Here is a 26,073-nt window from a genome sequence, read left to right on the forward strand (position 1 = left end):
TCTGCCTCAGTTCCCCATTGTGATGTTTGTAAATGTTAAGTATTAGTAGTAAAAGGGGGTAGACTTCCCTTTGGATTTTCAGAAACATAAGGTCCTGAGAACATATGGATGAATTGTGATTTTAAATCCACTTCTTAAGGCAGCCATGCATTGTGTCATCTGCTATAGTGTAGGCAATAATGAAAATGGGGTTTCTGTCATCTATACACCAGGAGATCTGTGAGAGAACTAGAGAACATGAATAAAAGTTTATTTAACAATCTGTCATTCAAAACAGTCATTTATAAGATGGATTGCCACAAGATTAGGCAATAAGTTCAAGTGTCCCTGAAGTCTGACTGGCAGATCGTTTTATGTAGGTGATAGAACTGCAGAGCCTAAAGGTGACCTGCAAAGGAAAAAAAACCTACATCTGTGCCTCTTTCTTTCTGATATATGGAGAAGGCGCCAAAGTACCCTTACACTCCCATATTAACCACATTTCTTCTTCTACATTAGAAATTCAGATAGTCTCTGGTTTTCCTAGAAGGCACTATAGATACTGGAGAACTGGTAGACTAGAACAGATAAATCATGCAGGTGAAACAACACTGGACGTTATTCTTATGCAGACTGTTGGAACATAAAAAAATAAATTTTAATGTAGTGCAAATGCCTAAAAAATACCATGGAGAAAAGTGATCTTTGTTGAACTTATCTTCTATTCAGGACCTCCAGAAGTTCTCCAGGAAAGCCAACTTGGACATCCCTGATTTAAAAAAAATACTTTATAGCCTTCTGTACATACCATAAAGCAGGAAAAAGTCACATTGTTTTTCCTTCCCTCCCATTACAGGTCACTTTAGAGCCCTTCCCAGTCACAATTTTCAATACAGATTCCCCCTTGTAAAAAGATTTGGATTTTGGGAAAGCTCCTCTATTCTACTGTCAAGATTTCAGCAAAGAGGGAAGGTTTAATAAGTTACCCACAACATTCCAACCCCTTGTTTTTTGTGTTCCACTTTTATTCCACTCCACCTGACTTGACCACTCAATGTAGATCACTTGGCATTCTAAAATCTCAGCAACTTCACACACTAGGAGCCTATCGGCTTGACCAAGGTGGGGAGTACTGGAAAGCACTGAGCTGTGAAAAATTACTACTCTAGTACAAAATAAAGCTCTGAGCATGGAGTCATTGCATTCCTCAAGTGAACTGCTCCAGCCAAACCTTCCTCTGCAGAGAGGTAATGAGCAGAAGGCACAATCTTACTGAAGAGTTAGTTTTCCTAGTCTGTAAAAGTGGCTGCATAGATATGAAGAAGGCATCACGTGAGCTGGAAGACTAAAAGAATACAAATCTAAACTCAAGAGTAAGATATGTCTTGCATATGGAACTCTACCCAGAACTACTCAAGTAATTAGAACACCAGACTTGGAAAGTGTCACATTTCATTAAGTGGTCCAGTAGCCCATGGTCGAAGGGAGAGCGATCCGAGTTCAGACCCCTCTCCAGCATCCCTTGATAGCAGTTGGTGTAGATGGTTTGGGATTGGAGAGGATTCACATGTCTTCATCCTCTTTTTCTAAAAAATCAGTCAAGGTCCCGTTGTCTACAGGAATTAATAAATACTCCACTCCATCCGTTCCCTGAAAACGGACACACACTGTCAACACAGGACTGTGGCAAAGAAATCGCACCGATGCAAAATGCAACATGAGCCACTAGACAACACCGTTACAAACAGCACAGATTCGACACACCAACATGGCCTTATGTAGTGAGGTGCCCAGCTAGGTCACTGTTCAGTGGTACTAACTACAATATTAATCCAGGAATATTTCCTTAGCATGGCAACAAGCGAAAAAGCACACTGAAATAATCAGTTCATATCTGGTTTGGGAGACAAACCCCAGAGCTTTAGAAGGCAGCTGACTCAGTTACCCTTGCATATTACATGAGAGTGGGAGCAGTCCCTATCCACTTCACTTCACTTAAATGACTTATTGCCTCAGGACATAAGAGTATATTTCTTGCAAAAGAGGGACATGGTCTAAAAGTGAAAAGTGGCAACAGGAGTTCTTCAGACATTTATCAGCTATAATGCAGGCAGACATTACAGTACAACTGTGGTTAATCAAAGTTCTTCTACGTTCTCAAGGGTGTAACGTGCCTCTATTCATTCCTCTGATCCATGTCCCTCAAGGCCAGAGCACTGTTCTTGCCCCCTGTTGCTGAGCCCGTTTGCAGCTAGAAGATCCTCTACACAGTGCTCTGGGTTTGGGAGACCTGGGAATGCAGCCTCGTTGCTGGAGCTGGCTAGCAGTCTCCATTCCGGGGACTCCAAGTACAGACTACAAAGCTTGCTAAATAGTCTATTCTAGTTACCCAAATGCTTCAGATTGCTCCTCGAGATCTTCAGGTAATCAGGGTGCCACTGAATACCCAGAGGAGCTCTGTGTTGTTAAGTAACTAAGCCATGTTGCCCTTTTCTGCAGTCTCTTTCCATTGCATAGAATGTTGAGAGGCCTGAATGCAAAAGCAAATAGCAAGCTATAGGCCTTCAGCCCTTCACTAATGCACCGACCATTTGTCAGTGCTTCAAACAGTGTACTTTGGACATAGGTACAGCTCATCTCAGGTAAACTCAACAGCTGCAAGTAGTGAAATAAAAAGTAAGGCCACCAGCTGTAGCCACAGTCAAGATAACAGTTGCCTAGCTCACCCGCTTGGTCCGGATGAGCTTGTGGTCCCTGAATTCTGTCAGCTGAGCCCGAAGAGTCAGGTCACTGTTCACAAGAAAGGCCTCCCGACACCGCTGGTAGAAGTCTTGGAAAGATAGTCCTGGGTATGGAGAGGAGTTAAATAAATCAAGACAGCCAGCATCCAAAGCAGATTCATGTGCTCTGGTAGAGGGCAGAGTTTCTTCCTCTCCTGCAATTCTGAAGGATAGCTTGTACTGCTTGCTCACTATAAAACAGCATTAGTGGGACATCCAATTTGGTAAAGTCAAACTTTCAGAGCACTCAAGTGCACAGCCCAGTGTGGGATTCTCTTTCACTGCACAGCTCCTATATTATTGTATCTTTATCTTCCTAGATTAATACTATGCCATTTATTTGCAAATTGCAGAGCACTACAGACATTAACCTGTAGGTATCATAGGAGGACAAGCCAGGACATAGATTAAGTGGCACTGACTAAGGTCACGCAGCTAGTCAGTGGCAGAAGTGGTAGCAGAACCCAAGAGGTCTTGACTCCTTGTCTCTCCTAATCAATGGATAGCATGTGACAGTCAACTTCTTCCTTGGTTTTGTAACTCAGCCCCACATGAAGGATTTCACTATCAGACTGGGTGACAGTAAGAAGAGATCCTCTGAACTCAGCCATTCATCTGATTTCACGTCACACACCAGAACATGTAGCCCAATGCACAGCACTAGTACAGATGCTCTGTGCTAAACTCACATTCAAGAGCCAGCAGTTTCCGTAAATCTGCTATGGCAACACATGCTAAAATGGGAGAACCCAGCTTCCACCTTGACTGAATGTCAATGGTGCCACGTCAGAGGAGAGAGGAAATGCCACGTGCATTCCTACATCAAACACCGGGTACCTGGGTAAGATGGGTTATCCTTGTTCTCCAGATGATACTGGGCCAGCAGTCTGAAAATCCCTCTGTGGGGAAAAAAAATAAAAAGGCCATTACAGAAATGTTAAACAATTTTTCTTGAAGAACAGTCTCTTGTGTGTACACAGGAGATGGAGGAAAAGACTTGCTTTCCAAGAGCCATTCATTTAAATTGGTCCCATTCTTCCATCATGTAAGGGCTACTGATCACTTGGAACCCAAGTTAAACAATCAACTTGAAAAGTGTCAGAAAGCTGATTGTTCTACAGATAAAGCCCAAATTAAGTTATCATTGCATAGAGCAGGGGTGGGCAAACTACAGCCCGTGGGCACCCCTGTGGCGCCACGGGGCTAAGGCAGGCTCCCTGCCAACCCGGGCCCTGCACCGCTCCCGGAAGTGGCCGGCACCATGTCCCTGCGGCCCCAGGGGTAGGGGGTGGGGCAGAGGGCTCCATGTGCTGTCCTCACCTGCAGACACTGCCCCCTGCAACTCCCATTGGCCGGGAACGGCAAGGTAAACAGCACCAGACTGGAGCCCACACCCCCAACACCTCCTGCACCCTGCACCCCAACCCCCTGCCCTGAGCCCCCTCCCATACTCCGCACCCCTCTCTGCACCCCAACCCCCTGACACACCCCTCCTGCACCCCAACCCCCTGCCCTGAGCCCCCCAACGCCCTACAGAGCACCCTCCCTGCACCCCAACCCCTTGCCCTGAGCCCCTTCCTGTACACCACACCTCCTCCCACACCCCAACCCCCTGCCCCAGCCCTATATTCATGGCCCTGCACGTAATTTCCCCACCCAGATGTGGCCCTTGGGCCAAAAAGTTTGCCCACCCTTGCCATAGAGTCCAAGAGAGAGGACTCAGGAGTACACCCATGTAGTCAACTAATTATTTTATTGTTGCCCACTACAAGCAAGAAATCAAAAATGGCAGATCGTACTGCAATGCAAAGCAATTCTGTAGTTCATACACTGCCTTGCAAAGCCAACCAATATGCTGGTCGTGGAACCTGCCCCTTTCATGCAGTGAGCAATATTCACTGTGAGTTACAGAAATAACAAGCTCGACTTTCTTAGTCAAATAAGATGCTAACACTGAAGTCATTTAGTCAGTCTCTTTTTCCCTGCAGGTTTTCAGATTAAAACTTTGAATTTGTATTTTAAAGGAGTCTGAGCTGGATTTAAGGTGGACAGTCTTAGATGTTGCCATACCCCATCCAAGGGATGGCTGCCAAGACACACACAGGCTTCTCCATGGACAAAAGCAAGCTGTCCGGTATTGTTAGAAACAGTCTGTCTGTGTCTGTAGCCACACACTCTATGTGCAAATGCAGCAGGAAGTGCTATAGAAATTGAGATTGAGTTGTGTCTGTGTGGGGATGGAAGCACCAGTATAGCAAGCCAGATCCTCCATTTTTGATTTGTATGGCAAGATTCTTGGTTGTTAGAATGAAAGGTCTAGTAATCCACCCCAGCATACTAGCTATCTATTTTCTCTAGTGCTGTACATCAGTGGCTCCCATACTGTGGTCCATGGACTATTAATGGTCCATGGTGAACGTGCTGGTCTCTTGGTGAGGACTCTACACGTTGTCTCCAGCTGCTAAACGGCATAGAAAGCAAGTGCAGATATGCATGTTCCCAAAGTTGCAGTTGCTTACGTGGAAAAGTAACAGCTGCCACAGGAACATTCTGCAATACTGAATGGGCGGGGCGATAATCTCGCTTTAAGAGCTGTCACCTTGCTCCTTCAGTATAGGGCACATTTCACTGACGCAAAGAAGTGCTGAGAGAGAAGGTGGAGCCTCCCCCAACTCTTCACCCATCAACGACTCACTAAGCAGTCTGAAGAGGGGCACTTAGCAGAACACGAAATCCAAGTCGTTGTGTAGCCAGACTCTGCTGGCACCCCAATATTTTGCATTCTAAATTTCCTCCAGCTAGACCGAGATCCATGCTGCTGAGAGACCGCCAATGGGAACCTTGCTTTCCAATTATGAGAAAAGAAGTGAGTTGAAGGATGGCGTGTGGTTAAGGAACTGGACTGGGACTCAGGAGATCAGGGTTCAATTCAAGCTCCACCATTGACTTCTTAATGACACCAGGCAAGTCACTTAATCACTCCATGTCTCAGTTCCCCATATGTAGAGCCCTGCGCGATACAAATTTATATCCGTGAATATAAATCAGTATCTGCAGAACCACAACAGTGAAAGGAGCAGAACGTGGGGTCGTCGCTCCCAGGAGCCAGCACCCCGCGCCGGTAGTTCCTCCATCGCCGCTGTACCATTCGCAGCCCCACCCCCACCCCTGCCCCCTCCACGCAGCTGTCTCTCCCGTTCGGGGGTGTGCACGCCGCTTGCACACAAGAGCACAACCAGGCACAGCTGCCTGTAAGCCTGGTGCCCACCCAGTGGGCACGGCCGGGGGCGGTACAGCCACAGTGGAGGAACTGTCAGCGCGGGGCACTGGCTCCTGGGAGCAGTGCCCATGTCCTGCTCCTTTCGCTACTGTGGTTCCTGCGAGAGCCCTGAGGTTCTGCGGATACCGGTTTATATCCATGGATATAAATTTTTATCCACACAGGGCTCTACCCATATGGAAATTGAGGATGGCAGCCCTGTCTATCTCACCCTTTTTGTCTCTTTTATCTATATAGAATGTAAGATCTTTGGGACTGAGACTCTCTCTTACTACATGTACACACAGCACCTAGCACAATCTTAACTGGGGCTTCTAGCTGCTAGAACGATAACATGATAGGATCTTACCTTGCATTGGGGGTGAGGCTGTGCAAGACATGCGTTAGGGAGCTCAGAGCCAGAGACCCAGATTGCTGCACTAAGAGCGAGTTCTCATAGGAGGTTTCTTCCAGGTAGGGACTAAAAGTGGTTGTTTCATACCAGAGCCAGTTATAGAGGCTTTGTTTTGCCTGATCCCACACTAGACACATACACACACACAAAAGGGAAGAAAGGAAAGACGGTTGCAGATTTAGCTTCTCCCAGTCATACAATATAAACCATCTTAAGGTCTAATGCTTAGTGCAGCAGCACAACCTTAGAGCAGTGGTTCCCAACCTTTCCAGACGACTGTACCCCTGAAGCCCAAGTCCTGCTGTGTGGGGCTGAAGCATGTAACTTAGCTTCACGGGGGCCCCTGGGGTCCCGGGCAATTACCCTGCTTGCTACCCCCTAACTGCACTTGCGACCCCTCTAAATCCATCCCATGACCCCTGATCTAGACAAGTTGACATATTCCCTGGAAGACTTCTGTGTACCCCTGTGACATAATCCTGGTTGAGAACCACTGCCTTAGCGAATCCTCACTTACATAGAGCAATATTATTTACCCAGCCATTTACACTCAGAGTGAAACATTGTTCCCTGCACCAAAGAATTTACACGCACACTGCACACATCCCCTTTTCCATTCCACTTTCAGTTAGAAGCTACAGGATAGCGCCAGTCTGAACAACGTGGTGTTTGAACCAGTGGTTCAGTGAAGCATCAGTACTCTATAGCTAATCTGACAGTGATTGGCAGCTATAGTTGTGTGTTTGTACAGCCCCATGGACAATGGGGCTCCCATCCTGACCATGGTCTCCAGGTGCTAATAGAAAGCTACCTGTACATTATGCACCCACGGGGCAGAGATAAGACAATGCAAGCAATATACACAGTGCATTTAACAATCCCAGAAGGTTGTTTTTTCTGGAAGCACAGTAACGGAAACCAAGGCCCTGGAACTCACTGAGTGGAGCATTGATGTGATCAATGGAGGCGATGAGGTGGATGTTGGGCAGGGATGCTAACTGTGCAAGAATTTGCTGGCTTTTGTCTCCTCTCAACATCTTGCTGTCCAGGTTATGGATGAGGAGATAGAGCTCCAAGGAAGAATCTACAAAGGGGGGAAAAAACAGCAAGGGAACAGTCACTCTAAGGAGCTACACTAAGAGTGAAGAGATTCCATGTTCTCACTGTGGTTTGAGTGCAAGCCAGTCTTGTCAAATCCCCTATGCATGTCCGTCCAGCACTCCAGTGTCAGAGGACTTTGCCTTTCAGGTTACTAGGCCCTGCGGATGCCAATCAGCCTGTATTTCAGGGCATCTGAAATATTTTATACAAGCTCTTTCCGTAGCTCTCACCACCACTGCAGCTTTCCTTTCATAACCCCCTTTCACTTGCTCATAACTTGTCCAGAAGTTTCTCTTTGGGGCTGAAGCTTTCTATGCCTTTAGTTCTGAGCCTCTACACCAGTGGTTTTCAAACGGCGGGTTGTGACCCAGTACTGGTTCGTGGAACGGAAGGCTCTAGGTCGCGGCAGCATTGGTCAGCACCGCCAACCAGGCCGTTAAAAGTCCCATTGGTGGTGCTGCCCGGCTAGTGCCTACCTGTTCTGACACCGCGCTATGCCCCAGAAGGGGCCAGCAGCAGGTGTAGCTCCTGGGGGTGGGGGTGCCACAGGGCTCCGCATGCTGCCCCTGCCCCAAGCACTGGCTCCACATTCTCATTGTCCAGGAACCAGCCAATGGGAGCGGGGGGGGGGGGGGGGGGGGGAGGGGTTGCCTGTGGGTGAGAGCCAGGCAGAGCTGGATCTGCTGCTGGCCGCTTCCAGGGAGCAGCACGGTCCGCAGTGCCAGGACAAGCAGGAAGCCTGCCTTAGCATCCCCATTGTGCCGTTGACTGGGAGCCGCCCGAGGTAAGCCTGCGCCCCAATCCCCTGCCCCGAGCCCCCCCCAAACCCAGAGCCCCTTCCTGCACCTCAAACCCCTCATCCCCAGCCCCACCCCAGAGCCTGCACACTCATCCCAGAGCCCTGACCCCCTCTCGCACCCCAATCCCCTGCCCCAGCCCAGAGCCCCCTCCCACACCCTGAACCCCTCATTTCCAGCCCCACCCCACAGCCCTCACCCCTGCACCCCAACCCTCTGCCCCAGCCCAGAGCCCCTCCCAAACCCCTCATCCCCAACTCCATTGGGTCACGGGCATCAACAATTTTCTTCAACTGGGTCACCAGAAAAAAAAAGTTTGAAAACCACTGTTCTAGACAATATGAATTTATTTTAGGAGCGGGGTTTAAGTACAGATCTGTTCTACTACTTTTGAATTATGCAAGTGAGAGACCAAATAAAACCCTCCCACTCACAGAGGATCTGATCCAAAGCCCACTGACTTGAACAGAAATCTCTCTCAACATGCCTTTAAAGAGCTCTGTATGGGTATGTCTACACAGCAGCTCGGAGATGTAATTCCCAGTGCAGGTAGTGGTACACATGCTAACCTAAGCAGAGCAGTGTGGCAGTGGTGGGCAGCTAGCCTGAGCAGCCAAGTACAATCATGCCCAAGCTCCTAGGTATGTACTCCAGGGGCTAGCCCTGGCTGCCACAGAAACTATTTTTAGGTGCTAGTTTGTGCAAAGCTAGGGCCTGTATATCTACCCAAACTGGGAATTGCATCTCCCAGCTGCTGCACAGATGTACTCTGAGACTTATTGACACACAGAATGTAAATGGGCGATCTTTAAAACTTCAAACTTGGCCTGTTGCTGCTAAAGCTCCCAAACAAACAGCTGCTTGGCGAGCCCAGTAAACTCCCAGACAAACCATTAGCCAATTATATATTCTGTTTTGTGCAGAAACCAAGTAGCTACTCAACTGCCCATAGCCCTGGGTTTTCCACAGGGAGACAGCTAGAGTTTAGCACCTGTCATGCTGCATAAGAAGAGCTACAATTGGGGGCCTGCCTCCAGCCAGCCAACCTTTTCCCTACCCACTCTCTGTAGGAAAGCACGAAGACAGATGAAGGATGAACATTTGAGGAAAAAAACCAAAAAAGATACAAGAGTCAAGGTTCCAATGGCAACATCACATATGCACAGATGTAGACACAAAATTTAGCCACTGGGACTGTACACATACACAGCATACAGCTATACTGTTACATATGGAACTCAGCAAGCACTCTGTATATATGACATGACCCATTTAACATTGCTTTTAGAACCTGAACTCCCACTTCCTACTTTGTTTGCTCAAAACAGCCATCAGCCACAGAGGGGCCTGCATACATTAAGTTACATCGCCAGTCCCTTTCAGTCCATTAGACTTCGTACAGTCAAAGCTCAATCCAATGTCCACTGAAGTCTATGGCAAGCCTCTTAGGCCAGGGTTTTCAAAGGAGCCTAAGAAAGTTCAGCCCCCTACTCCCATTAAATTTCAGTGATATTTGGCCATCTGGGCTCTCTTAGGCTCTTGAAATTTTCACCTCTTGGCTTCAATGGGTATTGTTCAGGCCCTCAGGCAACCAGTCAGAATCTCCTTCTCCCACCCACCCCCATACAAAAAGCTTAGGTTTTACCCTTATTCTGTTCTATCAATGAACTTACAGCTGAGGAGAAATATGGCACAAACTCCTCCAATGAACCAAGTGAAGAGACGAAGCACTCGGTAGAGCAGACATGAGGCTCTCATGCTCATTGTCAGAATGCTCATTTTCTCACCTTGCCTTGGCAAGGTGTCTAAGCTAATATGCTGAAACTGAGGAAAGGGAATGCTGTATTTCCAGGTATTCAATTTCAAGACACCTTCACACATTTCACAATCAAGAAGCCAACACCGTGGTCCACTTATGCATCTATTCAGAGAACTATGTATATTTTCCATGAAGGCCACAAAATCACAAGACGGGAAACAGAACGGCAAGAGTCAACACAAAGATTGCAATTGAGCAAGTGGGAAGTAGATGTGATTTCAAGGAAGACACCAGACTTGCACAAGCTTTTCCAAGATCAGAGAGAGTCTAAGCTTTAGGGCATCTGCTCAGCCTCTTTACCTTCTTTAAATCTTTTCATGATCAAGTCTAACTGATCCATAGGGCTGCGGAAAGTCCCCACATGATCCAGCACCTCCTCTGTTATGGAGTTCAGAATCTGTAACAGAAAAGTGCAAGATCACTATCATCCTGAGGGACTTCTGAGAACTATGGGCTTAACACCAAATCTAAGAGTTGGGCCTTAGCTAACACCAGGGATCTTCACCAATTCCAGCTATCTGTGGCCAGTTGCCAGCATAGCTGCACATGGTGCAAACCCCTAGGGTAGTCAAGGTAAGTCATGATTTTCTCCAATTTCAAGCACAGGTAAGTTGTATTGGAGTATGTTGCATATTATGGGATACCTCATCTATACTAGGGAGTTTGCACTAGTTCAGGTAACTATCCCCAGCGTGGCCAAAGTTTCTTTAAACTCAAGGAGAAGGGAGAATGGGGAATGCTATTCATTGAGGAGTCGGTGTTTAGAGACTGGGAAAGCTTCCTGTGGTCTACACTAAAACGTTTTGTATTGGAAGATTTTAGTGGTTGCAGTTAACAAGCAGCAACTTAAAAACCTCACAAGCTCTGTCACACTTACTGATCTCACAGTGATGCTGGGGAAGAAGCCATTGACAACCAGGTGAACAGAATCCCGGAGCAGAGAGGTACGAAACTTCTCCAACAGATCTCTCTTTGAGCCCAGTCCATAAAGCACAATACTGAACCCCAGGCTGCAGCGAAGAGAGCAGATTAAAGGAATCAAACTGACAGGTCCTTTTAGAATCTCACATCTCTGTTTTCATTACATGAAACAATCTGATTCCCTCTCCTCCTACAATCTTACAATTCTGAAGAGTCAATCAAGTCCAGGCTACTTCAACTTGCAGCCAGCCAGTCCCTCCGTTTGTAGGGGGTTTGAGATGAGCGGGTACGGTGGTTCCATGTAACTAACAGGAGTGAGTATCAGCATGCTCAGGTCCTGGGAATTTGCGGTCCTCACACAAAAGGGACACTTGACTGAAGACTATCAGGTCCTCTGAAACAGTGCAGACTAACAGAAATTGCTCACAAAGCCACTGCATAGGCCCCTCCACCAAGCTATTCAGGCACAGTACATTCAGCTTTTCCCATGAATCACAGCAGTTATGAGACAGCAAATGGAAGCCTACCAGTTGCTTCTGATGTGTCTTTTCTAGTCAGGTCAAAGGTCATGATTTCAAAATCAAGGGATGCTATTCTAGTACTGTGGTTTAACCTTTAACTATCCAATGTAGTGAGAGACAGGCAGAAACAAGGATGCTTTAGGACACTGCAGATCACTGACCTCTTCTGAGGAGAGGCACAGCATCTAAGGCTCAAAAGAAGAATGATGTGTCCACGAAAGAGGCAAGAGTGGGCCAGATCCCAAGGTGCTGTGCGCAAACAACTCCCATTAACTTCAGTGCAAGCACAAGACCTCTCTGGATTTGGCCCAACGAGAATATTTATTGTAAACCTCCCCACACATAGCATCTCCCACCCCCCCACCTGCTTCCTCTGCCTCACCAGCCTGCCATCTTTCTCACACTATCCCATATGCCCGGGACTGTCCCATGAACCATGACACTGCAATTTCCTCCTTGCAGCACACTTTTCGCAAAGCCTTCTAGCACTGATGTCCTCTCATACATCTGCACCTGCCCTCCTCTGAGCTACTAGCCTCTGTATCCTTTGACCCAGTTAGAATCGAATCCTCTAGAGCCAGGGACCTTGTCTTCTGTAAAGCACCATGGAATCTTATAGCTCTATAAGCAACACCCAGTATTAAATACACCTCTACCCCAATATAACGTTGTCCTGGGGAGCCAAAAAATCTTACCGTGTTATAGGTGAAACCGCGTTATATTGAACTTGCTTTGATCCGCTGGAGCGCTGCTTTACTGCGTTATATCAAATTTGTGTTATATCAGGGTAGAGGTGTATAATGGAAGTGTGCCCCCGAACCCCACTCTCTCTCTCTCTCTCACAAATTGACACAGAATTCGAGCTCCTACAGACCTCAACAGACTCGGCACTTTTCTTCTCGCATCTACTATTAGATCCCTCACGCTAAGAAAGCTCACTATTACACCACTGAAGAAAACCAGATTCTATGGTAAGTGATACTGGCGATTTGCTAACAGACTTGTATGCTCTAAACTGTCTTTCCCCCTTTCCTCATCTACTTGACTGTTTATAAAACATACTAATGAGCACTTACAGCTCCCATCAACTGGGGACACTCTACACCTCTAAAAACTCTGGCTGTTCAGCTCATAAAGAGTAAATTTTGCACAACTTGTCTCACAAGAGATGCATTACCCAGACTGCGCCCTAAGAAATTACACCTGCTTATCCTGCAACCTCAGCCCTAATTCAGTCAGTGAATCATTCCATTGCCCATCTGTGGGACAATGATTTAAATTAGCAGAGGCTTTCCGGATGGTATGTTGGGGACTAATGTTCACTGTATCTTCTTAGAGGAATCCATAGACACTTACTGTAACTGCAGCATCCATTTGGAAAACAAGGATTCATGCTGTTGGTTTAGTTCCTTCAGTTCAGCAGTGAAGGCAGGGGGAGCCTTGTTCAGGAGGACAAGCAGCGTTTGCTGTGTTTAGAAGGGGAGAATAGGACAGTCATACAGGGTTTAGGGTTGAAGACAATGACTAAACAGGTGTCTAAATGTGTGCCTGGAGTTTGTGACTGAACCCTTATAAACACTGCACTTCTACAGCACCTTCCATTCAAAGATCCGAGTGCTTTACCTGTATTAATTAATTAATTAAACAGCAATACTCCAGTGGGAACAATTAGCCCAAGTTTGCTGATGGGGAAATCAAATGACTTGCCCACTTTTACACAGAAACCTGTGGCCGATCCAAGAACAGGATCAAGGCTGATGCTCAATCCTGTGTCTTGGTCACACCCCATTCTGCTTCACCTTGCAGCACGTGGGCATGCTGCTACTGAGACAATGGCACATTCACAGCTTCTTCTGCACCAGCAGCTGGATTTTCTCCGCTAAGCATGCTCTGCCAATAATGGATGCACTGAACCAGAGACAACCCCATTAGCACTGGGCAAGACCAGAGTGCCTGTCAATGTGGTTTGCGTTAGTTCAGTTGATTCAGTCACTAAAGGGTTAAAGGCCATGAGGTATTAGGTTTAAAGAGAAGACTCCAGAATATTAGAAAACAAACAGGAAAGAATTCACCTGCAGATCAAAACTAGTCTCACCAGAGAAAGTGCTATGAGAAATGTATTACGAATCTGGAGGGCTAGTTCAGGCTTTTAAAAGACATGCCAGAGTCCTGAGATATAAGCTAGCAGCGCTACTTATAATGTTGGCAACGGAATTGGAACTACTGTAGCATGACACCTATGCAGGCTTCAAATTCTCCAATTAATGCATTCACTTCCCACCCCCATGTGGCAGAAGAGTGTTTACTCTGGAGAGAAAACAGAAGGCAACTGTGCTACTTTGGATAAACACAAAGCTTTCAGAGCATCAAGCTGCCCATTAGTCCCTTTGATATCAGCAGACGATTTAAAACTGCACGTCTGGATTTCCTAATACACAGGAGTGTCCAATTTAACCACCTAGAATCCACCAGAGTTTTCCCTGGGTAATGCATTATGCAGAATCCAGGCAGCAGTCAGTAGGTAATCGGAATGCATGTGTTTTGGTAACATGGAGTTAGACCGATAACCCCAGACACAAAAATCTTATGTATTCACCGAACAGACAGCAGGCACCAACAGTACATATTTCTCCGAGTCCCTGCTCCAGAGGGGCCACCTCTAGGGACAAGGGGATCATTTGCTCTCTGTGTTACGTTCAATCCATGGCCTCTCCACGGGGAGTGTCAACAAGTGGTCCATTTAAGTTTTTTTTTTAAAAAAGCCACCAGAGTTAGATGTCTACTGGGAACCAGATTGGGATAACACTCCCTTTCACACATATACAGAGGCCACTGAATAGCTGTCAGATAGTAACGCTTCGGGCTGCCCCCAACCTGCGTGGGATTTGAACTGCAAACCCAGAGCTGAAATCTTCCCCCACCCCATTAATACTCCCCTCAGCTCATCTGGGGGAATAGATGGGTTTTTACTTTTAACAAATTTGTTCACAAAAGGCAGACTTCATTGCTGCCTGGATTGGTAGCAGACTTCATTGCTGCCCGGATTGGTAGCAGACTTCATCGCTGCCCTCCATTCGTATCATCCCTTTCAATCTCCCCTGCATTCTGAATTCTAGCGATTGCAACATTCAACCGACCTATTAGCCAGCACCTACTACATACTTCCCTCTTCCCACCCCACTGTTGCTACCACTTTCTCAGCTCCAATGGTGGGAGCACTAGAGCAGAGAAGGCGATAGTTTAACCACTAGGCCACTTGACCCTACTCAGAGCAGCTGTACAACGCATAATAGTTCAAACACCAATGGACTGTTGGCACACTGTCTACACTAGGGCTCCTGCCACTGATATCACTAGTACAGCTGAACTGGTGGTAGCAACAGGGGGGAATTTCAGGGGGAGGAAAATCCACCACAGACAAGACCTTCCATTCTGAAGGCGGTTTCATCTGTTACAAACTTTACCTGATCCAGCTTTCTTTTCTGCAGCTTCTGAAGGGTTCGATCGGAGGTTAGAACTTTGGAACTACTGTGTGCCTCAAAGTATTCTTCTACCAGGTTGCTCTGAAAAGGCAGAGTGCAAGGTCAGTCTCAGGCAGGTTCTGGGGGCTCGCTCTCTCTCTCCTCACCCCCCCCCCCCCGAGGCTCAAATTGCTGTGTTAGGATGCCATTTTACAGCCACACCCGCTCCTCAGTTCAGAGGGGATGGGGTTGAGGAGAAAACAAAGCAGAGATGCCAACCTCATTCTCAGACTTTTAGGAATGTTATGAAAAAGATTTGAGAGGAATTAGGGAGGCTACTATGACCTCTCTCTCCCCCCACCCATCTGTTGGCAAGGGGGAGGGGCTGAAACCCTACCCTCAAACAGGGAGACAGAGTGTAGGAAAGCTGCCCTCATATACTATCTACAGCCCTTAATTCCTTGGCCAATGCTAGGTCTGGAACTCCTTCTCAGAATAATCCTCCTCCATCACCTTCCTGCTCTCCTCCTCCTGCCACTTCTCCCCTGCCATGAGGGTCTGACAGGAGACAAGCCATGGCAATTGTTAGGTGCGGTCTGGGATGCTGGATTCACCATCCATGCCACAGGCAGCATGTGGTGTTCAAACTGCCCTATGTGGACCCTGCGGGGCTACATTAACATGCTCTAGGTATGTAGAGCGCACTAGCAGGGTGGTGAATCCAGCCCCTCCAACAATCGCTGTCACCAAGCATCTCTGAATCTCTCCTATCAGGGCTGTATTTCCTCCACACTCACCGTCATTTCCTCCTTCAGTTTCTTAGCTGGTGTTTTTTTGGAAGGAGGAGCTGCTCTAGTTTTACTTGGGGTCTTTTGGCCCAATATGACATCACAGGTTTCTTTGTGGTCCTTGTCCTCTTCCTCCTCCTCAGAGCATGAAGCAGAATAGTCACTCTCGCTGTCTGAACGCAAGCTTGGAGCTAAGGGGAAAGCATTTGAGAGCTGGTAATATCTTTTTACAGAGAACCCTTATTACACATTTCCTGCAGCCTAGGTCTCCTCTTACACATTGTCTATCCTCTTCCAAGCATCCAAGTCCTAATCTGGTTTCATAGCCATCATGCTACTCAAAAAAAAATCCATTCTACGTAGACCTGAAAATATGCATACTGCTCTCTTTTCCCCTTCTTTTTCCAATTATTTAGTAAGGCTCTGCAAATTGGCACAAGCCTCTAAGTGTAGCTCTAAAAATGACATTGTGGGATTCCATGTTTCTCTTGAAGACTCTACATCAGTCTATACTAGTAAGAAGAGTTATTCCACCTGCCAGCCCTCCAAACATAAGCTGGGTTCTGTTTGAGAACCCCCAACCTACCTCAATTTACTGTCACATATACATGTGTTAAAACGTGTAAGAACATGACATGCAAATCTCTCCCACACTGATCCTGCACACTTGAAGCCAGCCAATGATTTGAAATCATCTACTATAGATATAGAGTATTAAAATCCCAGCCCCTCTGAAAAGCTTAACAGCTTCTTAAGTCAGTTCAAGTGATTAAGGCTGACGGAAACAAACTCCCAGCCTACAGCAGACAGAGATTAGAGAGTCTAACAGAAGAACCGAATTCCTCACATTTAGTAAAGCATCCGCATACATGGGATTATTCACATGGTTTTACCTGCTAAGACAAAGTCACTGAAGTAAGAGATTAGGTGCTGCCACTCACGCCCCAACACCTCAGAAACAGTATCTTGCAGTGAAGGAACTATGTATCCCAAACACTGGCTCAGTAAAGATGGCTATTATGCTATTTTGACTTGGGAGTCACTTGAATTCTCTATGCAGACAGCAATGTCCTTGAAGCACCCATGAGGAGATAAAAACATAAGAATGGTCCTACCAGGTCAGACCAAAGGTCCATCTAGCCCAGTATCCTGTCTTTCGACAGTGGCCAGTGCCAGGTGCCCCAGAGGGAATGAACAGAATAGGTAGTCATCAAGTGATCCATCCCCTGTCACTCATTCCCAGCTTCTGGCAAATAGAGGCTAGGGACACCATCTCTGCCAATCCTGGCTAATAACCATTGATGGACCTATCCTCCATGAATTTATCTAGTTCTTTAGATGGAACTCAGACAGCAGATTGTAAGTAACAGAAACACTAAGATCCACCCTAAGCTTTTACTTATCAATGCTACTGTACTCCTGTAAGCTGGAGCTTACTGCAAATAGTGCTCCTTACCTGTCAATCTCTTCCTGAGTCTGTAAGGTGTTGTGGAAACAAATTCATTCTTTTTACTCTGCAAGAGTACAAGTATGTTAGTAAAGTCACACGTGCCCTATCAGTAGCAGCACTTTGCCAGGCAAGGGCCCAGGGTTTCATTTCTGAGCTCTCTCTTTCAGCTGGCAGGGACCTGAGAATGCAGAAGAAGGAAGCTGTGGTTGGGAGAGGGAATTCCTTGTGTCAGGTGACCACGCCGAGCCCTGGGGGAATGGGGAAATCACAACTCACAACCAGGATGCGGAAAATTCAGAACCCTTTACCCCTGAAGGAGCCACGTGGAAGTGATGACAATGGTAACACTTGTCAGCCATGATGCGCTAGGTCACATATTCTACTCACCAAAGTCACTTGGAGTTCCAATAAGCGAGCGACTAGCAAAGCATAGCAGAGCACCCAGAACAGGCTGGCAGGGTTGAGAAGCCCAGCAGCAACGTAATGTGTCTGAGGAGCACTGAGCAGTTGTGTTCAGTCGCTGTTCGCTTAACCCTGTTAAACAGATCGTTTCTGTTTTGTGGGGGAAGGAGGTATGATTACCTCTTATGTCCAAGAGAGTTTAATTTTAGAACACACGAGGTGGAAAGCCACAGCAGAGCCTTCTCATCAAGTTAAACACAATATATTATCAGGACATCAGACAAAGGACTCCTAAGGACAATTTTGCTAAGATATAAAGGCCCTGGAAGGTTTAAAGGCAAGGCCCTGGAAAGTTTCAAGACCTTTTTTTGTAGCTTTGAACCTTGTTAGCACATTTGAAGTGCAGGTTTATTCTTAAAGTGACTATGTACAAATGTCAGTCCAATCATCTGTGCATGTTCAGTTGCATCAATTTACTTTGTGCAATAAGTCTGGGGTTTTGTTTTGTTTTTTTGCTTTGTATTCCTGTTAGCAAGCAAAGCCAATACAGATCTGCAAGAGGGAGCTGGGTTCTGCTGCAAAAACTGTAAACCAAGTTCCAATTGCAGAATCTTTATCACCGATAAGTAACCCAGAAAGAGCACAGCCGAACTCAGACTCCAGGTTGAGTTTGCAATAATTAGAACTGTGTAGATCACATGTGGAACCATGATGCCATCTTTTAGACTCACTTTTCAAATTAGAACAGCACTTTAAATATGCTTCAAAGTACACCTCTACCCCGATATAACGCGACCTGAAATAATGCAAATTCGGATATAATGCGGTAAAGCAGTGCTCGGGGGGGGGGGGGGGGGGGGGGGCTGCGCACTCCGGCGGATCAAAGCAAGTTCGATATAACACGGTTTCACCTATAACGTGGTAAGGTTTTTTGGCTCCTGAGGACAGCGTTATATCAGGGTAGAGATGTACTGCACACACCTACAGGATGGTGCTATATAAGCAATCATTCACTGGAGTCTGGTCCCTATCTATTTCCCAGCATTCACTTCATGAACTCCCCAAGGGGCAGTCCTGCCCTGATGCAACCTCAGCAGACTTGCCAAGGCCTAACTGAATTACGGAGACTAAACTACCCTCTTACCTCTAGGCTGTCCATCTAGTTCAGAGTTGAAACAAGTTGGTGGGGCAGCGTAGAGGAAAGCTTGCATTGCTGCTGCATGAAGTTTGCCTGTTTCGTACTGTACCCGAGGAGGACTTCAGTCTCATCACTCTTTCCCCAGCATTACAGTTCCATTATTACTAGTGGACACTAAAGTGACCAAATGCTAATGAGTCACCACTGTTTGCAGTATTTCTAGAGCACTGACATCCTCCAGTCCTAAAATTTATACAATTTCCTCCAGCAAGTTTTACAAGCTGCTGGAAATCTAAGCATTTAACTGCATATTAAAGGAATGTCAAACATGTCCAGTTGCGTAAGGCAAGGGAACCATCTCCCACTCATTCTAATTAGTCTGTCAAACCTACTGATCTGCGTTTTCACTCTAAAGCCCATAAATCCAAGATCCTCATTTGCGGCGGTTCCAGTGTTCATTTAAACCCTTCCCTGCCTGCTTCGAAATGGAGACATCTACATTGTGAAAAATCTAGGGAGGTGACGGGTGGGGAGAGGCTCTTCAAGCCCCAACCCCCATGACAATCAGATGGTTTGTGTTTTAAAATAAGATCAAGCAAAAAGCAGTCACTCACCTTCAGCTGGGGTTTGTTCGAAGCAGAGTACTCTGTAAAGCAAACGAAACAATGAAAGTACCATATATTTCCAGCACTGCCAGCTCCTACAAACACGGGCACAAGATGCTCATGTTTCCCCAAGTAAGAAATGCAGGCATCCGCTCTCAGTGTCTCAGAGATAGTGTCCCTGCATGTTAGCTTTCTGGCCAGTCACCCTCATGGGTGCAAGGGGCAGCAACCCGCAGCTGCCCCAGAGGGGGGAATACGCCCCACGAAAGGGGCGGTGGTGCTACTACCACTGGTGGCTTTAGCCAGGGTCCATGGGTACTGGGGACTGACAGGAAACCTCGAGTGAGCAGGAAGGGGGTAAGGGTTTAGGTGGAGTGGGGAAGGATGGGGACAGCAAGCGAGGCTATTCTCCATGTCTAGTCCAGCAAGGAGCTGTGGTGTGGGACAGGAGGGGGAGCCTGAGCCAACCCTGCGGTAGGGGTGTCCAGTTCTTGCACTCCAGCCATTGCAGCTTGGAACAAGTAACTGCCTCCCAGGACCCCTAGGGAGGAGGGAAGCAGGGCTGGATGTGAGGCATGGAGAGGAGGAGCAGGGCTGGCTGTGGTATAATGCACCCATTGAACTGGAGAGCTATCATGGGGAGGTGCTAAACAAGCACATCTCCAGGCTGGTCTGTCCCTGTCCCTCTCCCACTCTGGGGCTGCACCAACCAGCTCCAGACATCATTGGAGAACACAAGTCAGGGCCTTCCTGCTAGGGTTGAAATGCAGCAAAGGATGTTTCTTCTCCCTCCTCCCGTAGCACTCAAACAATGACATAGCATAGGCCACGTGTTAACAGACTGATTGCTTCCTGGACCACTCTCCTCCCCTTCAAGCTCACACACCAATCCAGGTTAAAACTCCTAAGCCAACAGGTAGGTAAGGGTGAGGATCTGGGCCCTGTTTATTCCAAAGGCCAGCTTGCCATGCCTTCTTTGTTGCGAGACGTGCCACTAGGTGTCTAGCACTGATGCTCCATTCTCTCTGCTCCCTATGCAGAGCACCCTCTGCATATTCTACGCCCCAGTGCACCTGTACAGGGGTTGCCAGTCTAGTCCTTCACAGTCCTCATTAGCCCTGATTTAAAGAATACTCAAGTGAAGCGTATGCAGCCAAGTCAGAGGAGTTTCTCAGCTGACTCAACGTTGCTGTGCATTGCAGCAGCAGAAGGGAGACGCAAACACATTCTTCTCTAAGCCAGCAGGGAAAAAAACCCAATAAAACAGCATGATCCACAAGAGAACTAGAGCACAAGGCAGACTAAGCGGCACTATTTACAAAACACAAAACTAACCCTGGAATATCAAGTATGCTGGGAGTTGGACCCTGAACGCCAACCTGCTTAATTGCCATTTGTGCTGGGATACACCTGCTAGCTACTTTCCTCCAATTCACCAAAGCTTCTCAGAACTTACTCTTGCTGCTTTGAGGGGTGCAGGCTGGCTTCTCAGGATACTCGGAGGAATCAAACGTTACATTCCTCCCTGGTGTCTGGGCTAGTTCAGAGGCTTTAAATAAAAGAGAATAGTTTCAAAACGCGATAGGCACAAAACTCACACTGGACAGCTGTGGATTTGTCACAGTGACACACAGAGTTCTTTGTCCAAAGTAATCGCTTACATATTAACCCCATTTCCCAACCTTTTCAAGGAGCTGCACCAGATATTTCCCTTCTTTCTCTACCTTTGTGAGTAAATTTAGTACTCGTGAAAGGTTCTTCAAGACTACACTCTTCTGCTGATCCACAAGACAGGTACAGAGTTAGCCTGACCTACGTGTCACCCTCATGGAGGGGCCACCTGTGGAGGTGAGAGAATATTTTAATCATGACACTTGGTCCTCTGTCTGAGGCTGCTGAACTGGACTCTGTGGTAATGGCTTATGTGTTGAGATCATCAGTCCACTGGGAACTGGACTAAACTCACATTTTATTGACTCCCTTCTGATAATTATCAGTGTGGGTTGGATTTGAACTGGTGATTTGAATGCAAAAGGCTATGAATTGCAATAACTGTGTTGAGAATCTAAACTTCACTCAGTTCACTCAACTAAGACTTCAGCTTTACCAGCCAGAATCTCCCATTCCACTTGGCTTGTTCTAACCCACAACAGAGCTCGAAATGTTCCAAACTTCACACTCCGCCTGCAAGACTAAAGGATGGATCAGCTCAGACTCTGCTGTGGGATTATGGCACGCACAGTGGAACAGGAGACACAACAAAGGTTCAGCATTACAGTAAGGGAAACCCAGAGCACCAGTGGTTAAAGCCTGAATTACTGGTGACACAATACAGTGGATGTGAACCTCTGCATTAACACATACAGAAAGGGGACCACTATAACATGAGAGCTGCCATTACAGATGAAGCAGTCACCAATATGTCCAAATCCCGAGCTTCTGTTTCTCAAAACTTTTGATCTAAAGCCATTCGTAAGACACCAAAAATAGTACTTTTAAAATACAAGTAAATTATGTATGGAGGCTGCCAGACTAAGATTCCAGGAAGAGTTTATCCACCTGGTAATACCGAAAAGGAAAACATACCCAGCTCTGCCATCTTGCCAGAACGTTTTGGAGTCTGGAACGAGTAAATTTTACCACCACCTGCACTGGGGCCATTTCTCAAGGAATCTGTTAGAAAACACATAAGAATGGCCATACTGGGTCAGACCAAAGGCCTATCTAGCCTGTCTTCCAAGAGTGGCCAATGCCAGGTGCCCCCAAGGGAATGAACAGAACAGGTAATCATCAAGTGATCCATCTTTCCCAGCTTCTGGCAAACAGAGACTAGGGACACCATCCCTGCCCACCCTGGCTAATAGCCATTGATAGAACTATCTTCCATGAATTTATCTAGTTCTTTTTTGAACCCTGTTATAGTCTTGGCCTTCACAACATCCTCTGGCAAGGAGCGCACAGTCAACCTGTGGAACTGTGTGAAGAAATACTTCCTTTTGTTTGTTTTAAACCTGCTGCCTATAATTTCATTTGGTGACCCCCTAGTTCTTGTATTTTGAAGAGTAAATAATACTTCCTTATTTACTTTCTCCCCAGTCATGATTTTATAGACCTCTTTCGTATCCCCCCCTTAGTTGTCTCTTTTCTAAGTTGAAAAGTCCCAGTCTTATTAATCTCTCCTCATACGGAAGCCATTCCATACCCCTAATCATTTTTGTTGCCCTTTCCTGAACCTTTTCCAATTTCAATATATCTTTTTTAGATGGGGCAACCACCATCTGCACGCAGTATTCAAGACGTGGGCATACCATGGATTTATACAGAGACAACATGATATTCTATTATCTATCCCTTTCTTAATGATTTCTTAGTCATGGATACATAAAAATCACTGACATATTCCTGAGCCATGGGCGTCAAGACTAACACTTTATCATTGGACTTGAAAGGGCTGTTTATGTTATGGAAGTGGAAAAAAGCCCACAATCAGTCCAAGAACCATTAGAACTCAACCACATACTGCCAAAGTTTGTGGTCACTGGGCATCACTCCCTGAAGCCAAACAATTGTTTGCCAAACAACCCCACCACTTACATGTTACAGGAGTTTTCTGAATTAGACACATGCTATATCTTCCCCAGAAATACCTTCAGCACATGCCCCCAAAACAGCCACATAATTCTGCTCTTCCATGATCTCCTGGGCCTCATCATCATCATCAGAAATGTTCTCAAGTTTCTTCACAAATCTCTTTACATTGAGCGCAAGTTGAGCTCTGTCCTTCCGAACTTTAACACCTAGAATCACAACCACAAAACCATAACTTCTGATAAGCTAATGTAATTATTGATTAATGGTATTGCAGTAGTACCTCGGAGCAACCCCCTTTCTCACGCCCCCTCAGAGTTTTACTAGGGGCTGTCCAATAGAATAAAAACCACAGACCCTGTCTCAAATGCTTACAATTTAAGTAACCAAAGCTGCAGTGAAGGTCTCTGGCTTTTAACATTCATATGGAAACTCAAGACAGCACCTGTCCCGTTCCAAATCAGTGTTTGGCAGTTGGATCTGGAACTGAGACATTAACATGACTGTTTTTTTGTTTCATAGCTACTTCTAAATTTCATACCAAGTTCTCAATATCCATATAAGTGATGCCATCAGTGCAATTCTGAAGTGTTAACTGCCACTGCAGAGTTGCACATATCAGGATTTGAGTCCCATAAAGTCTAAAGAGATCACACACACCACCATAAAAAGAAACCCAAGCCAAGTTTTTACAAGGAGATGCTCACACGACATTACCGCTGCTGGGAATATGCAAATTATTAACATTCAAAAATTTCAGGAGCAACTAGTGATTTTAGGTGCCTCAGTTTCCAGATACTTGAAGAGGCCTAGTTATCAGGAAGTGCTGAGCACTTGCTTTCTGAGCAATCAGACCCTTCCAAGATGAAGTTGGGCACCCAGAGGCTACCGTCATTTTGACGACCCTGACCCTTGATACATTTCAATATCTACAAAACAAGGTGCCTGTTTACGCTTAAACCACTAGTACCTCCGTTATCAGAAATGTGCTTCAGAACATCTTCATCTGCCACAAACCTGGCTTCCAGGACCTGGTTTCTCTTTAACTCCAGCTGACTCATAGCAGACAACCTGCAATGCCAACAAGTGTTAACTAGGCACGCGGCCAGGCACTGCTCACCCCTCAGAGCACCACGCAAACCGCAGCTATGCACCCCCCTTTCCGGGCAGTAAAGCACCACGTGCACCCGCCCGCCACAGCCGCCTTACAGCCCGGGGCTGTGCACGGAGACTCTGCAAAGGGGGAGCCCGGCCCGGCCCCCAGCTGCCCGCGGAACTGGAGGCGGAGGCTGCAGCTGCCTCGAGCCCCGCCCCCAAGTCCCGCCCCGCCCCCACGGCTCACAGCAGGCTCCAAGGCGGGTGGCAGCGGCACGAGCCGGAACGAGGGGCATCCTTCCGGGCTCTGGGCCGCACAACGCGAATCTACCGCCCTCCCAGGGGGGGGGCGGGGACTGCGCTGCACCAATAGGAAACGCAGCTGCGCGAGATCGATCTTCCCGCCAGCAAATCAACATCGCCTCTGGCTGGCCCCTTCCGCCCGTCCCAGGAGGTACTCGCCCTCAACCAACCAATACAGGGGCGTGGCCAGGAAGGTGTCCCGCCCCCAGACTCCTCCCCCTTCTAGCTCCTGAGCTGAGGCGCCGAGAGCCCTCGGCTAGGGGGAGGGGCGCGCGAGCCGGGCACGCACCGCGTCTGCACGGCCCCTGGGTAAGGCGGGCCAAGGCCATGGGCGGGAGCCAGGGCCCACGGCACTGGTGCGTCCCGCCCCGCGCCACTGACTTACTGCTGAGCCGGGGATGGTGGGGCCGCGTCTCCTCCCCTGTCCTCGGGCCTGCGTCCGGGGCGCGCCGGCGTCACGACACAAAAAGCTCCCGCTCCCAGTACGTGTCGTCACACCGGCCCCTTTGTAAGGCCGAAACAAGCGCCCAACGGGCAGGGCCCCCGGCGCCTTGTGTAATTTCGGGGGGGGGCCCTATTAACCGACCCCCTCACAGCGGGGCCGCGCTGCGCCTCTTCCGCCCGGCGGGAGCCGCCTGCCAATGCAGAACCGTTTCCTGAGGCGATCCCCCGGGGCAGGGCTGGCCCGTGCCCGCCTCGCTGCAGTGCCGGGCAGCGCGCGGGGAGCCGGCCGGGCCGCTCACGCGCCCCCTAGAAGCGCCCTGGCTCAGAGACGCCTTTAACCTGTCGAGCTTTAGGGGCGTCATAGGTCGGGTTCCCAAGAGGAGGACGCTGGGGCGGGGGAGCAGAAAGAGACCGGTGGAGGTGCTGGAGGGGGCAATCACTGGAGGTCGGGGACACTAGGGCTCCCTGGCAGGGTAGCAAGCCCGGGACCCAGCGACAGCCATCAGTCAGCGCCTCCTCAGCGCTGTGGGGGAGGTGGGATCCAGCAGCTGTAGTTCGCAGGGGACTATAGACCAACCAGCTGCGGGTGCAGGGGAATGGATGCATGGGGTTCTTTCTGCTCTGCAAAAGGACCCGCGGAGAGCCTTGGACATTTCATGTTATTTGAAAACCCTGCCCTCACAGAGACAGGAAGCTCAAAAACGAGGCCATGTGCAGATTCATAGATTCGAGGACTGGAAGGGACCTCGAGAGGTCATCGAGTCCAGTCCCCTGCCCGCATGGCAGGATCAAATACTGTCTAGACTATCCTTGAGAGATATTTATCTAACCTACTCTTAAATATCTCCAGAAACCCTTTCTAGATGTTGATCCTAGTTACTCAAATGCTTCCTACCCTTTGTTTCATTTAACAAATAGGGTTACATCTTCAGCTATCACCGTGTGGCATTTTCTGGAGGTTGCCACAAAGCCAAATTACCTGGGCTGCTGCATACCAAACCAACTCTGTTCTTGGTGAATGGAACCTGCCCGCTTTGCAAGCCACCCTCCCAAACACTAAAAACGTTGCTTACAAAAACAAGTAAATAAAAAAAAGCAACAAGGCATGTTAAATCATTAAGGAGGACACTAACAGTCTCCTAAAAGTTTCATGGAGAGTACTGGTCAAATTCCAACTCTGGAAATTACATTCTCCCTCCCTAAAAGT

At 47.6% G+C, this 26,073-nt stretch overlaps 2 protein-coding genes across 9 annotated transcripts in view; both read right to left on the reverse strand.

Moving 5' to 3' along the window:
* The window catches only part of LOC135974151 (serine/arginine repetitive matrix protein 2-like), a 994,828-nt gene that overhangs the window by 461,047 nt on the left and 507,708 nt on the right, over positions 1-26,073 (reverse strand). The window lies entirely within an intron of this gene.
* ORC2 (origin recognition complex subunit 2) lies at positions 230-25,207 on the reverse strand. 8 transcript variants are annotated; one of them, XM_005310307.5, is made up of 17 exons: positions 24,808-25,207; positions 23,995-24,095; positions 23,084-23,233; positions 22,023-22,109; positions 20,893-20,985; positions 19,446-19,477; positions 17,298-17,355; positions 15,851-16,032; positions 15,057-15,155; positions 12,949-13,058; positions 11,028-11,160; positions 10,451-10,547; positions 7,371-7,517; positions 6,389-6,560; positions 3,597-3,658; positions 2,706-2,824; positions 230-1,629 (listed from the first exon to the last, which is right to left on the reverse strand). In XM_005310307.5, exons 2-17 carry the CDS (start codon positions 24,083-24,085, stop codon positions 1,543-1,545), a joined length of 1,719 nt encoding a protein of 572 aa, XP_005310364.1. In that variant the 5' UTR covers positions 24,086-24,095; positions 24,808-25,207; the 3' UTR covers positions 230-1,542. The 8 variants fall into 8 exon arrangements, with proteins under 8 accessions (XP_005310364.1, XP_065418145.1, XP_008165095.1 ...); XM_065562073.1 differs by having other exon boundaries at positions 23,031-23,233; positions 24,808-25,140; XM_008166873.4 differs by lacking the exon at positions 24,808-25,207 and adding an exon at positions 24,367-24,563.

Source organism: Chrysemys picta, chromosome 11 (genome assembly GCF_011386835.1).
Source record: "Chrysemys picta bellii isolate R12L10 chromosome 11, ASM1138683v2, whole genome shotgun sequence".
Taxonomy (NCBI): Eukaryota; Metazoa; Chordata; order Testudines; family Emydidae; genus Chrysemys; species Chrysemys picta.

Coding starts and splice junctions, on each gene's coding strand:
- ORC2 (XM_005310307.5), bottom strand. CDS start 24,085: ATGAGTCAGCTGGAGTTAAAGAGAAACCAGGTCCTGGAAGCCAGGTTT. Junction 16,033..17,297: donor ACTCAGGAAGAGATTGACAG/GTAAGGAGCACT, acceptor CTTTCCCCTTAG/CTCCAAGCTTGCGTTCAGAC. Junction 7,518..10,450: donor CATGAAAAGATTTAAAGAAG/GTAAAGAGGCTG, acceptor CCCCCTTTGTAG/ATTCTTCCTTGGAGCTCTAT.